This window comes from Arabidopsis thaliana, chromosome 4 (genome assembly GCF_000001735.4).
Source record: "Arabidopsis thaliana chromosome 4, partial sequence".
NCBI lineage: Eukaryota > Viridiplantae > Streptophyta > Magnoliopsida > Brassicales > Brassicaceae > Arabidopsis > Arabidopsis thaliana.
Window position 1 is genome coordinate 1,573,255 of NC_003075.7, and position 14,691 is coordinate 1,587,945.

Sequence of the window (14,691 nt, forward strand, 5' to 3'; positions counted from 1 at the left end):
AAAAGATCTTTAAGAAAAGGAAATTCAAATTATATTGTTGGAAAAAAATACAAATCAAAGACAGCAAAAAAAGTAACAAAAAAAAAAGGTAGAAGAAACTGAAACGCGGAAAGGAGGCAAAATCTTCTCGTCGTCGTTGTCGCCGTCTTCAGAGCTACAAACGAAAAAACTCGCTTCCGTTTCGATTTCTCCATTGTTATTGTTTCTTCAGTGAAGCTTTTTTCTTCGAGAAATTTCTAAGATCTACCACATGCTACTATGAGCCTCCGCCACCGCACCGTCCCGCCGCAAACCGGACGGCCGTTGGCGGCGGAAGCTGTCGGAATCGAAGAGGAGCCGTACAATATCATTCCCGTTAACAATCTCCTCGCCGACCATCCTTCACTCCGTTTTCCCGAGGTTCGTGCCGCCGCTGCTGCTCTTAAAACCGTTGGAGACCTTCGTCGTCCGCCGTATGTTCAATGGCGTTCTCACTACGATCTCCTCGACTGGCTCGCCTTGTTCTTCGGTTTCCAGAAAGATAACGTTCGTAACCAGCGTGAGCATATGGTGCTTCATCTCGCAAATGCTCAGATGCGTCTCTCTCCGCCGCCGGATAATATTGATTCTCTCGATTCCGCGGTTGTTCGTCGGTTTCGTCGGAAACTTCTCGCTAACTACTCTAGCTGGTGTTCGTATTTGGGGAAAAAATCAAATATCTGGATCTCAGATCGGAACCCTGATTCGAGACGAGAGCTTCTCTATGTTGGACTCTATCTTCTCATTTGGGGAGAGGCTGCGAATCTTCGGTTCATGCCTGAATGTATCTGTTACATCTTCCATAACATGGCCTCTGAGCTCAACAAAATCTTAGAGGATTGCCTCGATGAGAACACCGGCCAACCTTACTTGCCTTCTCTCTCAGGCGAAAACGCTTTCTTAACCGGCGTCGTTAAACCTATTTACGATACTATCCAAGCTGAGATTGATGAGAGCAAGAACGGTACAGTTGCGCATTGTAAGTGGAGGAACTACGACGATATCAATGAGTACTTCTGGACTGATCGGTGTTTCAGCAAATTGAAATGGCCGCTTGATTTGGGAAGCAATTTCTTTAAGAGTAGAGGCAAAAGTGTAGGGAAAACTGGTTTCGTGGAGCGCAGGACGTTCTTCTACCTTTACAGGAGTTTTGATCGACTTTGGGTGATGCTAGCTTTGTTCCTTCAAGCCGCCATTATAGTAGCTTGGGAGGAAAAGCCAGATACCTCGTCGGTAACAAGGCAGCTGTGGAATGCTCTGAAGGCAAGAGATGTTCAGGTGAGACTATTGACCGTGTTCTTGACATGGAGTGGTATGCGACTCTTGCAGGCTGTGCTGGACGCGGCTTCACAATATCCCCTCGTTTCCAGAGAGACCAAAAGGCATTTTTTCAGAATGCTGATGAAGGTTATAGCTGCCGCAGTTTGGATTGTAGCTTTCACTGTCCTCTACACTAACATCTGGAAGCAGAAGAGGCAAGACAGGCAGTGGTCCAATGCCGCGACGACTAAGATATACCAATTCCTTTACGCTGTGGGGGCCTTCTTGGTGCCCGAAATCCTGGCTTTGGCTTTGTTTATTATCCCATGGATGAGAAACTTCCTGGAAGAGACCAATTGGAAAATATTCTTTGCTCTAACTTGGTGGTTTCAAGGCAAAAGCTTTGTGGGTCGAGGTTTGAGAGAGGGTTTAGTGGACAACATCAAGTACTCGACTTTCTGGATCTTTGTCCTAGCTACAAAGTTTACATTTAGTTACTTCCTGCAGGTTAAGCCAATGATTAAACCCTCAAAGCTGCTATGGAACTTAAAGGATGTCGATTATGAGTGGCATCAGTTTTATGGAGACAGCAATAGGTTTTCTGTCGCATTGTTATGGTTGCCAGTTGTGTTGATATATCTGATGGATATCCAAATTTGGTACGCAATCTATTCTTCGATTGTTGGTGCTGTTGTTGGGCTGTTTGATCATCTGGGGGAGATCAGGGACATGGGACAGCTGAGGCTAAGGTTTCAATTCTTTGCTAGTGCTATTCAATTCAACCTAATGCCTGAGGAACAACTCCTGAATGCTAGAGGCTTTGGTAACAAGTTCAAGGACGGCATTCATAGGTAGTCCGTGGAAGCATGCTACTAATATTCCTAAATAATTTTCTGTACAACGCTTGACTTGACTGTACAAGCTGTGAAATTTTACTTTTGTTAACGCAGATGCTGCATATAATTAAATTTTTCAATATTGTAATAACTTGAGGTTGTGTACTGTATGCAGATTGAAGCTAAGGTATGGATTTGGGAGGCCGTTTAAGAAACTTGAGTCGAATCAGGTCGAGGCCAACAAGTTTGCGTTGATCTGGAACGAAATCATCTTAGCTTTCAGAGAAGAGGATATAGTTTCTGATCGTGAAGTAGAGCTACTGGAGCTGCCAAAGAATTCCTGGGATGTGACGGTTATTCGCTGGCCGTGTTTCTTGTTGTGCAATGAGCTTTTGCTTGCACTGAGCCAGGCCAGAGAGCTGATAGACGCACCTGATAAATGGCTGTGGCACAAAATATGCAAGAATGAATACAGGCGTTGTGCTGTAGTTGAGGCATATGACAGCATCAAACATCTATTGCTCTCAATCATCAAAGTTGACACTGAAGAACATTCGATAATTACGGTCTTCTTTCAGATAATTAATCAGTCCATTCAGTCAGAGCAGTTCACCAAGACCTTTAGAGTGGACCTGCTGCCAAAAATTTATGAAACACTGCAGAAATTGGTTGGGCTGGTAAATGATGAGGAAACAGATAGTGGGCGGGTGGTGAATGTTCTGCAGTCTCTTTATGAGATTGCAACTCGACAGTTCTTTATAGAGAAGAAGACAACTGAACAGCTATCTAATGAAGGTTTAACTCCTCGAGACCCAGCCTCAAAGTTGCTGTTTCAAAATGCTATTAGGCTTCCTGATGCAAGCAATGAAGACTTCTACCGGCAGGTTAGGCGTTTACACACGATTCTCACCTCTAGGGACTCTATGCACAGCGTCCCTGTGAATCTAGAGGCGAGACGGCGGATTGCTTTCTTCAGTAATTCGCTTTTCATGAACATGCCTCATGCCCCTCAGGTTGAGAAAATGATGGCGTTCAGTGTTCTGACTCCATATTACAGTGAGGAAGTTGTATACAGCAAAGAACAGCTCCGAAATGAGACTGAGGATGGGATTTCCACCCTATACTACCTGCAGACAATTTATGCTGATGAATGGAAAAATTTCAAGGAACGGATGCATAGGGAAGGAATCAAGACAGATAGTGAGTTGTGGACAACCAAGCTGAGAGACCTCAGGCTTTGGGCTTCCTACAGAGGTCAGACATTGGCACGTACAGTTCGTGGGATGATGTACTACTACCGGGCTCTTAAGATGCTCGCTTTTCTTGACTCTGCGTCTGAAATGGACATTCGGGAGGGTGCTCAGGAGCTTGGTTCAGTGAGGAATTTGCAGGGAGAACTGGGTGGTCAATCTGATGGGTTTGTCTCTGAAAACGACCGATCTTCCTTAAGCAGAGCAAGTAGTTCCGTGAGTACGCTGTATAAAGGCCATGAGTATGGGACTGCATTGATGAAATTCACATATGTTGTGGCGTGTCAGATCTACGGGTCTCAAAAAGCAAAGAAAGAGCCTCAGGCAGAGGAAATTCTGTATCTGATGAAGCAGAACGAAGCTCTCCGTATTGCATATGTGGATGAGGTGCCTGCGGGAAGAGGAGAGACTGATTATTACTCCGTTCTGGTGAAATACGATCACCAGTTGGAGAAGGAAGTGGAAATATTCCGTGTGAAGCTACCTGGTCCAGTGAAGCTGGGCGAGGGAAAGCCAGAGAACCAGAATCATGCAATGATCTTTACCCGTGGTGATGCTGTTCAGACCATTGATATGAACCAAGACAGTTATTTTGAGGAAGCTCTCAAGATGAGAAATTTGCTCCAGGAGTACAACCATTATCATGGTATCAGAAAACCAACTATTCTTGGTGTCAGGGAGCATATCTTCACGGGATCAGTCTCGTCACTGGCGTGGTTCATGTCTGCTCAGGAGACAAGTTTTGTCACTCTTGGTCAGCGTGTTCTTGCAAACCCACTGAAGGTCAGAATGCATTATGGCCACCCTGATGTATTTGACAGATTCTGGTTCTTGAGTCGAGGCGGCATCAGTAAGGCTTCCAGAGTTATAAATATCAGTGAGGACATCTTTGCCGGGTTTAACTGCACGTTAAGGGGGGGAAACGTCACCCACCACGAGTACATTCAGGTTGGGAAGGGTCCACAATTTGGATTATTTCTAACTAACTATACTGCTACAACGTTTTTTTAACGTTTTTAACGTTTATTAATTATGCAATCTACTTTTGTTATAATTATGTAATTTAACGTTTTTTAATCTTCTAAATTCAAAAAATTTGAGTAACCTTTGTCTTTATGCATTTTTCAGGTCGGGAAGGGACGGGATGTTGGATTGAATCAGATATCAATGTTTGAGGCTAAGGTAGCCAGTGGGAACGGAGAGCAGGTTCTCAGCCGAGATGTGTACCGGCTCGGGCACAGGCTTGATTTCTTCAGAATGTTATCATTTTTCTACACAACTGTAGGGTTTTTCTTCAACACAATGATGGTCATTCTTACTGTTTACGCTTTCCTCTGGGGACGGGTTTATCTGGCTCTCAGCGGGGTTGAGAAGTCCGCTCTAGCAGACAGTACGGACACCAACGCCGCGCTTGGGGTGATCCTGAACCAGCAGTTCATCATTCAGCTCGGTCTGTTCACTGCCCTGCCAATGATTGTTGAATGGTCTCTCGAGGAGGGTTTCCTTCTAGCGATATGGAATTTCATTCGAATGCAGATTCAGCTTTCAGCTGTCTTCTACACATTCTCAATGGGGACCAGAGCTCACTATTTCGGTCGAACTATTCTCCATGGTGGGGCCAAGTATAGAGCCACTGGACGTGGATTTGTTGTCGAGCACAAGGGATTCACTGAGAACTACCGACTGTATGCACGCAGTCACTTTGTGAAGGCCATCGAGCTTGGGCTGATCCTCATAGTCTACGCTTCGCACAGTCCGATTGCCAAAGACTCGTTGATTTACATAGCCATGACTATCACCAGCTGGTTTCTTGTGATTTCATGGATAATGGCCCCATTTGTGTTTAACCCATCAGGATTCGACTGGCTTAAGACAGTCTATGACTTTGAAGACTTCATGAACTGGATCTGGTACCAAGGCAGAATCTCAACGAAATCTGAACAAAGCTGGGAAAAATGGTGGTACGAGGAACAGGACCACCTGAGAAACACCGGGAAGGCAGGATTATTTGTGGAGATCATCTTGGTCCTCCGGTTTTTCTTCTTCCAGTATGGGATTGTATACCAGCTTAAAATTGCAAACGGATCCACCAGCCTTTTTGTCTACTTGTTCTCATGGATATACATCTTTGCTATATTTGTGCTCTTCCTAGTCATCCAATACGCCCGTGACAAGTACTCGGCAAAAGCTCACATACGGTACAGGCTTGTCCAATTCCTCCTGATCGTGCTTGCTATACTGGTGATTGTTGCTTTGCTCGAGTTCACGCATTTCAGCTTCATCGATATCTTCACAAGCCTTCTTGCATTCATCCCAACTGGCTGGGGAATTCTGCTGATCGCACAGACTCAAAGGAAGTGGCTGAAGAATTACACTATTTTCTGGAATGCTGTTGTCTCTGTTGCTCGCATGTATGACATATTGTTTGGGATACTCATAATGGTTCCAGTAGCGTTCTTGTCATGGATGCCTGGATTCCAGTCAATGCAAACGAGGATATTATTCAATGAAGCTTTTAGCAGAGGACTTCGCATCATGCAGATTGTCACTGGGAAGAAATCAAAAGGCGATGTCTAAGTTTAAAAAACGGTAAAGCTCCTTGTTCTCAACACCTTATGTTATGATCGTTTAAATCCTGGATTTCACACCAATGCGGGCTTTAAATTTGTGTAGGTCTTAAGAAGTAAATGGTAGTTCAAATCCTATTGGTATGTGGCGAAGGAATCAGTTGGAGGTTAGTTTTCCCGAAACAACCGAATTCGAAGTTTTGTTTCGTCTAAAGAAAAACTCAGATGCTGATGATTTATCTTTGTATTTTAAACAGGTTTTTGGAGAGTTTGGTTGGATGAGGAATCGGGAAGTTGGTTTGATTCGGTTAGATGGGTTTAGGGAGATATTTGATTGTCAGTGTGTGTGGAGGGAACTCTGATTCTTGTATGGTTTTTGTTCTAAAGGTACAGCAATTTGTGTAGTGAGGCTTTGTGTATTTGTTCTCCTTCTCTCATTATAGAGCTTTAGAGCATTTTTAGTTTATATTCAGATTGTTATCTAATGTCATCTCGCAGAGCTTTTGTTCACATTTCACATCTTTTCTTCTCCTTCTTAGTAGAGATCAGTTTCAGATTAGATACTTGTCCATATTCCACTACTCTCGTCTATTATCGGTTTCTGCTTGTCAATTTCTGGGTCCAAAATTGAAATAAATTTATATAATTGGACCACAACACCACTTTGTCGGTTTTGACTTTTCTACTTGGATGCTCCTGAACTTCTTGCTCCCTTTTCTATTACAAATTGGGAAACAATCAGTGTGAATTGGGGAATAAAAAAAAACAGAATTGAGCAATTAAAGCCACGTGGCAAGAAATCGACGAGGGACCAACGTGTTTGTCTGCAAGATCTAATCCTTTTATTAACAAAACGGCGACTGATCTAACGGGAAACTTTTAAAATCGAGAAATTGTTAATAATAAATTCAACTACTTCTGGGCCATCATCATCAATCTTGTTCGTCTTCCTTTTGATCTTATCAAACTACAGTCAAATCACTCAGAGAAAGCTACTAGGTCTCTCCTCGACATTTGCTTTCAATTCGATCCAGTAATTTTCTTCTCATCGGAGAGAGAAAAAAAAAATGGAAGACCCGTTGATTGGTAGAGATAGTCTTGGTGGTGGTGGTACGGATCGGGTTCGTCGATCAGAAGCTATCACGCATGGTACTCCGTTTCAGAAAGCAGCTGCACTCGTTGATCTGGTTCTCTTATTCTCTTACACCCTAATTTTGAATTCGTTTTCCTCTTTGACTTTTCAAAAAGTTTCTATACATGGATCACATCGCCTCCAAGAGAGATTCTATGTATTTTATCAGTTCATTAAGTCAGTGTTTTTGTTAAGCTGAGAAGATGAATCGTTTCTTCTTCTGAGTGATTTCTTCGTATAAGGATTAGTCAATGCTTTTGTGTGTATATCCTCACGAAATTAGCATTGTTTGAAAATTGGGAATGGAGATATCTGTTGTTTCATTGTCTCTAAAGTCTTATGTCAAGAGGATTGTTGGATTGACTCTGATTTGTGGTATGTAGGCTGAAGATGGTATTGGTCTTCCTGTGGAAATACTTGATCAGTCGAGTTTCGGGGAGTCTGCTAGGTATTACTTCATCTTCACACGTTTGGATCTGATCTGGTCACTCAACTATTTCGCTCTGCTTTTCCTTAACTTCTTCGAGGTCAGCACATTTCTTTGGTATACACCAACCTTGCTTGAAAAATTTATAGAAAATCACAACTTGAAAGTAATCACACACTTTTCCTGTCTTTTGCAGCAACCATTGTGGTGTGAAAAAAACCCTAAACCGTCTTGCAAAGATAGAGATTACTATTACCTGGGAGAGTTACCGTACTTGACCAATGCAGAATCCATTATCTATGAGGCAAGTAATTACACTTAAGTCTTGTTTGCCTTTGTTTTTTTGCTATAGATGCATAGATTTAGTGCAGATGGGCTCATGATATACATGTACATCCACTTGAAAGTTTAAGACTTGAATTGCCTTATGTTTGTTTTCTTTAAATCTTGAGAAGCCTTGAGTATTTATTCAAGACTAGTTTATCTCGTTTAATTCGTCGTTAAGAACTTAATATCAACACTCACATCTTATTTTGGATATGTTTATTATAAGGACTGGCCAAGATCCTTTTCTCATTGTGCTGAAATTATAATATTCTTTGCTGTCCAAATAGGTGATTACCCTGGCTATACTCCTTGTACATACTTTCTTCCCGATATCCTATGAAGGTTCCCGAATCTTTTGGACTAGTCGCCTGAATCTAGTGAAGGTATTTCCTTACTAGCCACTTCACAGTTTTGTGTTTCTTCTTTTTGTTGAAAATCGATCAGAAAGTAAGAAATTCCTTTTCTTCGTGCAACAATTTGTCTTCATATTGATTCCAGGTTGCTTGCGTGGTAATTTTGTTTGTTGATGTGCTGGTTGACTTTCTGTATCTGTCTCCACTGGCTTTCGACTTTCTCCCTTTTAGAATCGCCCCATACGTGAGAGTTATCATATTCATCCTCAGCATAAGGTATCCGTAGATCTCTGCTTCTTTTCTATCAACTATATGGGTTATATGTCTTTATTTCTATAGACAAAGATGCGCAGATCATGTCATGTATGATAAATGTCGACGTGTGATTATTTGACCTACTATTCCTCCTATTAAATCTCTAAATACAGCACATTCCCCAAAGTTATGATTCTTTACATTTCTGTACAGGGAACTTCGGGACACCCTTGTCCTTCTGTCTGGAATGCTTGGCACATACTTGAATATCTTGGTCAGTGGCCTTCCCCAATCATTTTTGACTTTCAGATAAGTAATTAACTCATATTGATTGTCATCCTATTTACTTAACTCCTTGAATATTTTCACAGGCTCTATGGATGCTGTTCCTTCTATTTGCCAGTTGGATTGCTTTTGTTATGTTTGAGGACACGCAGCAGGGCCTCACGGTCTTCACTTCATATGGTGCAACTCTTTACCAGATGTTTATTTTGTTCACAACATCCAACAATCCTGATGTCTGGATTCCTGCATACAAGTAAGTATTAGGTGAAATCCCATTTGTGTCTCAGTTTGCTTGTATGGCGTTGCATCCAGTAATTTAGTGACTTATTTGTTCTGTCCTCTAAGGTCTTCTCGCTGGTCTTCGGTGTTCTTCGTGCTCTACGTGCTAATTGGCGTCTACTTTGTCACAAACTTGATTCTTGCCGTTGTTTATGACAGTTTCAAAGAACAGGTGGATTAAGGATTTGATGTTTGTATGGTTCTTATGTCAGCTTTTAAAACAAAAGTATTAACCTCTTTTGACACCTTGTGTCATATCATATCTATTCTGTTTGCAGCTCGCAAAGCAAGTATCTGGAATGGATCAAATGAAGAGAAGAATGTTGGAGAAAGCCTTTGGTCTTATAGACTCAGACGTAAGTTCATCTACGCATAGTGATTATATCTACTCCTAGAGATATCCGGAGAAGTTCTCCTTGGGCAAAGATCTTCATGAATGGAGAGTCTTTGTATAGTTAACCACTTTGCTGAGCATATATTTCTTCGTTCTTTATTTCATGTTTTAACAGAAAAACGGGGAGATTGATAAGAACCAATGCATTAAGCTCTTTGAACAGTTGACTAATTACAGGTTTGTTGCTATGATCTTTGGTATTTTCAATCTTTCCTATGTTTCGAAAAAGAAATACATCTTTTATATACTTGTTTGTGGTTTCTTCCCTTTTGTATGTTAACTTGTGAGACCTGATAATGATATGCATTCATTTTTCCTTATAGGACGTTGCCGAAGATATCAAAAGAAGAATTCGGATTGATATTTGATGAGCTTGACGATACTCGTGACTTTAAGGTAGAGATCTGTGAAGGATGTGGCACATATGATCAGGATACACCTTAAGATTACTATTCACCTAAACCTCTTGACGACTAACAGATTCTTTGTCCCCTTTTTGTTTCCTGTTGAGCAGATAAACAAGGATGAGTTTGCTGACCTCTGCCAGGCCATTGCTTTAAGATTCCAAAAGGAGGAAGTAGTAAGTTCACATATACTTTATTTTCCTTCTCTCAAAATTTACTTACCTCCACCATATGTTTACATTAGCGATCCTTTTTGTTTTCATTGCAGCCGTCTCTCTTTGAACATTTTCCGCAAATTTACCATTCCGCCTTATCACAACAACTGAGAGCCTTTGTTCGAAGCCCCAACTTTGGCTACGCTATTTCTTTCATCCTCATTATCAATTTCATTGCTGTCGTTGTTGAAACAACGGTATATCATGTTCCCATATTTCTTTGACATGCGATTCCTAATTCTTTCATAAGCCATAACAGATTTTGGTATGCAGCTTGATATCGAAGAAAGCTCGGCTCAGAAGCCATGGCAGGTTGCCGAGTTTGTCTTTGGTAAGAACTTGAATAGGTTTCCACTATCTTCTCTCCATTTTGTATTTTTCTTCTATTTGATGCTTTGTGAAGTGTATAATCTATGGTTACTGAGAAATATGATGAAAAGATGAAGAATGAAATAGAAGTTAAGCTATTTCCTGTGTTATTACACTGAGTAGAGTACTTCTATGGATCATATTAGATTGTAACAGCCGAATTTTATTGACCACCTTTTCAGAGTCTTAACTTTTTCTTCTTTTAATTTCTATCTTTGAATGTTTTTACAGGTTGGATATATGTGTTGGAGATGGCTCTGAAGATCTATACATATGGATTTGAGAATTATTGGAGAGAGGGTGCTAACCGATTTGATTTTCTAGTCACATGGGTCATAGGTAACCTATTGAAGCAGCATTTTCATCTTGTTTTGCTGATTGAGTGATTGATGGCTATGCTATAAGTGATAATCTTTGTATCTGCAGTTATTGGGGAAACAGCTACCTTCATAACTCCAGACGAGAATACTTTCTTCTCAAATGGAGAATGGTGAGGAATAACGATGACATATTTGTTACAATGGTCTTCTTTTGTACTAACCCAGACTCTGGTTCTCATTGATAGGATCCGGTACCTTCTCCTGGCGAGAATGTTAAGACTGATAAGGCTTCTTATGAACGTCCAGCGATACCGAGCATTTATTGCGACGTTCATAACTCTTATTCCAAGTTTGATGCCATATTTAGGGACCATTTTCTGCGTGCTGTGTATCTACTGCTCTATTGGCGTACAGGTAAATCAGACTACTGAGTTTTTTGTCTGAAAAATGCAAGCTTATGATGAAGCCTTGGTCAATGGTCATTCTCGTCATTTTTGATTATTCTAAGCCTCTTGAAATTCTTCATCTTTCCGTTCATCTGAATGTTTTAGGAACCGCTGAACTGCTACTCTCATGTGTTTTCCCTGTCTTCTCTCACGGGTTCTATTTCCCAAATCAGATATAAAAATTTCTTCATCTCATTTCTCCGTAGGTCTTTGGAGGGCTTGTGAATGCTGGGAACAAAAAGCTCTTTGAAACCGAATTGGCTGAGGATGAGTATCCTTTTTAACTTTCTGAAAAACTTTTAATGCACTCAACACAGTCTTAGTACACCTTCTCTGTTCCTGTGATTGCTAGTGTGTTTTTAATTTTTTATTACTGGGGTAAAAACGTTTTCAGTATAAGATCGTTTCTTGACGGGAAAAACTCAGCTACCTTTTGTTCAACTTCAATGACTACCCCAATGGAATGGTCACACTCTTCAATCTGCTAGTTATGGGTAACTGGCAAGTATGGATGGAGGTAATTTCACTCTTCTGTTAGTCCCAACTTTAGACTCATTATAGTTTCCAACAAGAAGTATCGCAAGATTCATTGGAGCTGAGGAGGCCAATGCTAGATGTACTATAAACAGCTTGCTTCTTATTTGCCAATCACTATGGTGCAATGGTTTTAACTACTCTTAATTTCTTTCAGAGCTACAAAGATTTGACGGGCACGTGGTGGAGCATTACATATTTCGTCAGTTTCTATGTCATCACTATTTTACTTCTGTTGAATTTGGTGAGTTTCACTGACGCCAACTCCTAAGAGCTCGATCAAACAGAGGCCATGATTGTTGTAAAGAAACTTAACTCTGCTTCTTAGATCGACTTATAATGCGTGTTTGTTTCAGGTTGTTGCCTTTGTCTTGGAGGCGTTCTTTACTGAGCTGGATCTTGAAGAAGAAGAAAAATGTCAAGGACAGGTTTGTTATTGTCTTTGATTCGCCATAAAGTTACAGATGTTGGGGAGATTAGAAAAGTAAAGAACCTTTTGGTTCGTGTTCAATCGGCAATGTTTTCATCTCGTTATTGTATCGTTGCAGGATTCTCAAGAAAAAAGAAACAGGCGTCGATCTGCAGGGTAAGTAGATAGGTCAAATTGTTGGTTGGTAATATCATACTAGACTCAAAATCTGAAGGTTTATTTTGTTTTTATGGTTATTAAAGGTCGAAGTCTCGGAGTCAGAGAGTTGATACACTTCTTCATCACATGTTGGGTGATGAACTCAGCAAACCAGAGTGTTCCACTTCTGACACATAAAACAAAACAAGATCGTTAAGAGCTTATTTATACGTTTATACTGTGAATCTTTGATTCTATATGGAGAGATCAATAGAATCTAGAAGGTGACTAAATTTTTTCTTCTTTTGGGTGAAGATTTAATATAAGACGATTGTGTTATAATTTGTCATGAAAACATATGACTATATGACTATATGAGCATCAATTTCTTTAACACTTTTGTAATGTTTACTGAGTTTTACTTTGACCTTTTAAAATGTAACTTTTATTAGTAAAAAATCCAAAAGAACATGAAATTGGAAGAGTACCTATCACTAGTAATGTTTTGAGAATTAGGCTTCCTTATTAGGATTTTTGCCAAAATAGAAATCTCTCTTTAATTGATCAATGTGTGATAGTGATATTCCGAATCCTCATTACTAATTGAATCGAAAAGATCTATGAATTGATCAAAATATCCGCTCAATTGGCTATAATTGGTTACTTGAACAAAACTAAAATTGTAGAATCATATTAAATATTTGACGATACGACTTTCGATATTTTCCTAAAGCATCCGATTCGTGCGAATTTGTCTTCCAACTAATGAAGAGATTTTGGTGGAATTGCCACATATGAAATTGAGCACAATTTTGCAAAGAAATAGTCCACTCAATATCATTTGACTGAATAGTTGACCCAACTCATTGTTGTTTGAAGAAACCTTCTTTTCAATTGGTATTTTTCGCGAAAAGGAAACATTAAATAACCATTCCAGCCTTTCAATAAGATTTCGAATAGCTAAGAGAGATATATTGGACCTTACATTTTGAATGATTTGAGTTTTAGTGGGGTTTCTATGGTTTTAATGATTTTAGGAAAGTTAATGTGATTTTTTTGTAAAAAAATTTCAAATTCCATCTAAAATCATGAAATTTATCATCAAACACATACCCCAAATTTCTCATGACTCTTTATACTTTCCTCTAGTCTCACCCATGATGATACAAATCTCACCAAATCACTAGTCATTTAAAAAAAAAAAAAGCTAAAAAATCAACCCAAATATTTTTAAAATTACTCAAATCTCAAATATGGAAATTCCACCGATAGAGACAACCACTGATGAATCCACCGTCGCTTGCTCTCTGAACAAGGACATATCCGACTCCGACACAAGAGAAGATGATTATTCCTCCGACGGAGAAAAAGAAGGAGAAGACTACGAAAGCAACGGAGAAGAAGGAGACGAATATGATGGCGAAAGCAACGAAGAGGAAGATGATGACGATGATGATAACGAAAGCGACAGAGAAGAAGGCGATACGGAAAGAGAGGGAGAAGACAATGGAGATAGTATAGTGGACGATGGATATTCAACAAACGATCAACCAGAGTGGGAAGTGGATAACTTCGATGATTTATATAGCGATTTCTGTTCACCTGATGAAGACTGTTATACCGACGAAGAAGATGAGCGTAAAAGACGTCTTTATCGTCGAAATCTCCACTTTAGTCGTGTTCGTATATACATGATTCGAAATTTAGGTTTTGTCTTTTCCTAATTCAAATGTTATTTAGTGTATAATGTAATTTGTTGGGTTTTTGTTTTGAGGTTTAGGGTTTTCTGGTGGAAAAAGGGATTCATCCACGTTCCGTATGGATTGGTGCAATCTTACTTGAACCATTGGACAGTGAACATTCTCCGGTTAAAGGAAGGACACAACTTCAATACGCACAAGACATGGTCAAATTGTGTCTTCGCAAATACAATGCCTTAAAGGTAATTTCTGATTTTAACATTGTTTTGTTTGTTTAAGATGTGTGAATTGGCCTTGTTATTACTTGTTTTTATTTTTCCTTTGGTTGTGTTTTCAGGAAACCAATGTGACATTGGATCATGTTGTAAGAGTGACAGGGTCTTTCACTGGTAGGTGGGTTTCGTATATTACTTTTATGGCGAAAGAGTCTGAGGACGATGATACGCTTGTGGAGTATCAAGCCAAGGTTGTGAAGAAATTACAATGTAAGACTTATCCTATGTTTTGCAGGCCTAGTCCTAAGCTAGATCCAGATTTGTAGTTCAAGTTTTCTTTTAATCTTTGGATTTAAAACTAAATAATTTGATGATTACATCGTCGTTTTTTGCTTCTTGTTTTGGATTTATTCTAATGGATGTTTCTCCAAACATTAAATAGTATTTTCAGAGTGTTTATTAGACATATCTAAGATTTATCAAAACTTGAGAGTGCCAAATCTATAAACAAATAATTGTACACTTATATGGCCTTAT

General features: G+C 39.8%; 3 protein-coding genes across 3 annotated transcripts; all 3 read left to right on the plus strand.

The window, feature by feature from the left end:
• Positions 1-11: 11 nt before the first annotated feature.
• Positions 12-6,566, plus strand: GSL05 (glucan synthase-like 5). Its single transcript, NM_116593.4, has 5 exons — positions 12-2,129; positions 2,290-4,312; positions 4,493-5,953; positions 6,038-6,098; positions 6,189-6,566. Exons 1-3 carry the CDS (start codon positions 259-261, stop codon positions 5,939-5,941), a joined length of 5,343 nt encoding a protein of 1,780 aa, NP_192264.1. The 5' UTR covers positions 12-258; the 3' UTR covers positions 5,942-5,953; positions 6,038-6,098; positions 6,189-6,566.
• A 108-nt stretch (positions 6,567-6,674) lies between these two features.
• Positions 6,675-12,726, plus strand: TPC1 (two-pore channel 1). The gene is made up of 23 exons (NM_116594.5): positions 6,675-7,118; positions 7,447-7,590; positions 7,687-7,794; positions 8,105-8,200; positions 8,316-8,446; positions 8,639-8,699; positions 8,797-8,963; positions 9,056-9,161; positions 9,268-9,345; positions 9,499-9,560; positions 9,707-9,779; positions 9,898-9,963; positions 10,056-10,199; positions 10,276-10,333; positions 10,603-10,710; positions 10,798-10,861; positions 10,937-11,105; positions 11,344-11,408; positions 11,564-11,654; positions 11,829-11,915; positions 12,028-12,099; positions 12,220-12,257; positions 12,344-12,726. Exons 1-23 carry the CDS (start codon positions 6,999-7,001, stop codon positions 12,435-12,437), a joined length of 2,202 nt encoding a protein of 733 aa, NP_567258.1. The 5' UTR covers positions 6,675-6,998; the 3' UTR covers positions 12,438-12,726.
• A 766-nt stretch (positions 12,727-13,492) lies between these two features.
• On the plus strand, positions 13,493-14,480 carry AT4G03565 (Cystatin/monellin superfamily protein; the record flags this gene model as incomplete). The annotated part of the gene is made up of 3 exons (NM_148207.1): positions 13,493-13,918; positions 14,020-14,181; positions 14,277-14,480. The coding sequence occupies 3 exons, from the start codon at positions 13,493-13,495 to the stop codon at positions 14,478-14,480; spliced, it is 792 nt and encodes a 263-aa protein (NP_680573.1).
• Between the last annotated feature and the right edge of the window lie 211 nt (positions 14,481-14,691).

Excerpts from the sequence above, each read along its gene's own strand:
- GSL05 (NM_116593.4), top strand. The coding sequence starts at position 259 with ATGAGCCTCCGCCACCGCACCGTCCCGCCGCAAACCGGACGGCCGTTG. Across the intron at positions 2,130-2,289 it reads TTCAAGGACGGCATTCATAG|ATTGAAGCTAAGGTATGGAT; the intron begins GTAGTCCGTGGA and ends TACTGTATGCAG. Across the intron at positions 4,313-4,492 it reads CCCACCACGAGTACATTCAG|GTCGGGAAGGGACGGGATGT; the intron begins GTTGGGAAGGGT and ends TGCATTTTTCAG.
- TPC1 (NM_116594.5), top strand. The coding sequence starts at position 6,999 with ATGGAAGACCCGTTGATTGGTAGAGATAGTCTTGGTGGTGGTGGTACG. Across the intron at positions 9,162-9,267 it reads ATGACAGTTTCAAAGAACAG|CTCGCAAAGCAAGTATCTGG; the intron begins GTGGATTAAGGA and ends TTCTGTTTGCAG. Across the intron at positions 12,100-12,219 it reads AAGAAAAATGTCAAGGACAG|GATTCTCAAGAAAAAAGAAA; the intron begins GTTTGTTATTGT and ends GTATCGTTGCAG.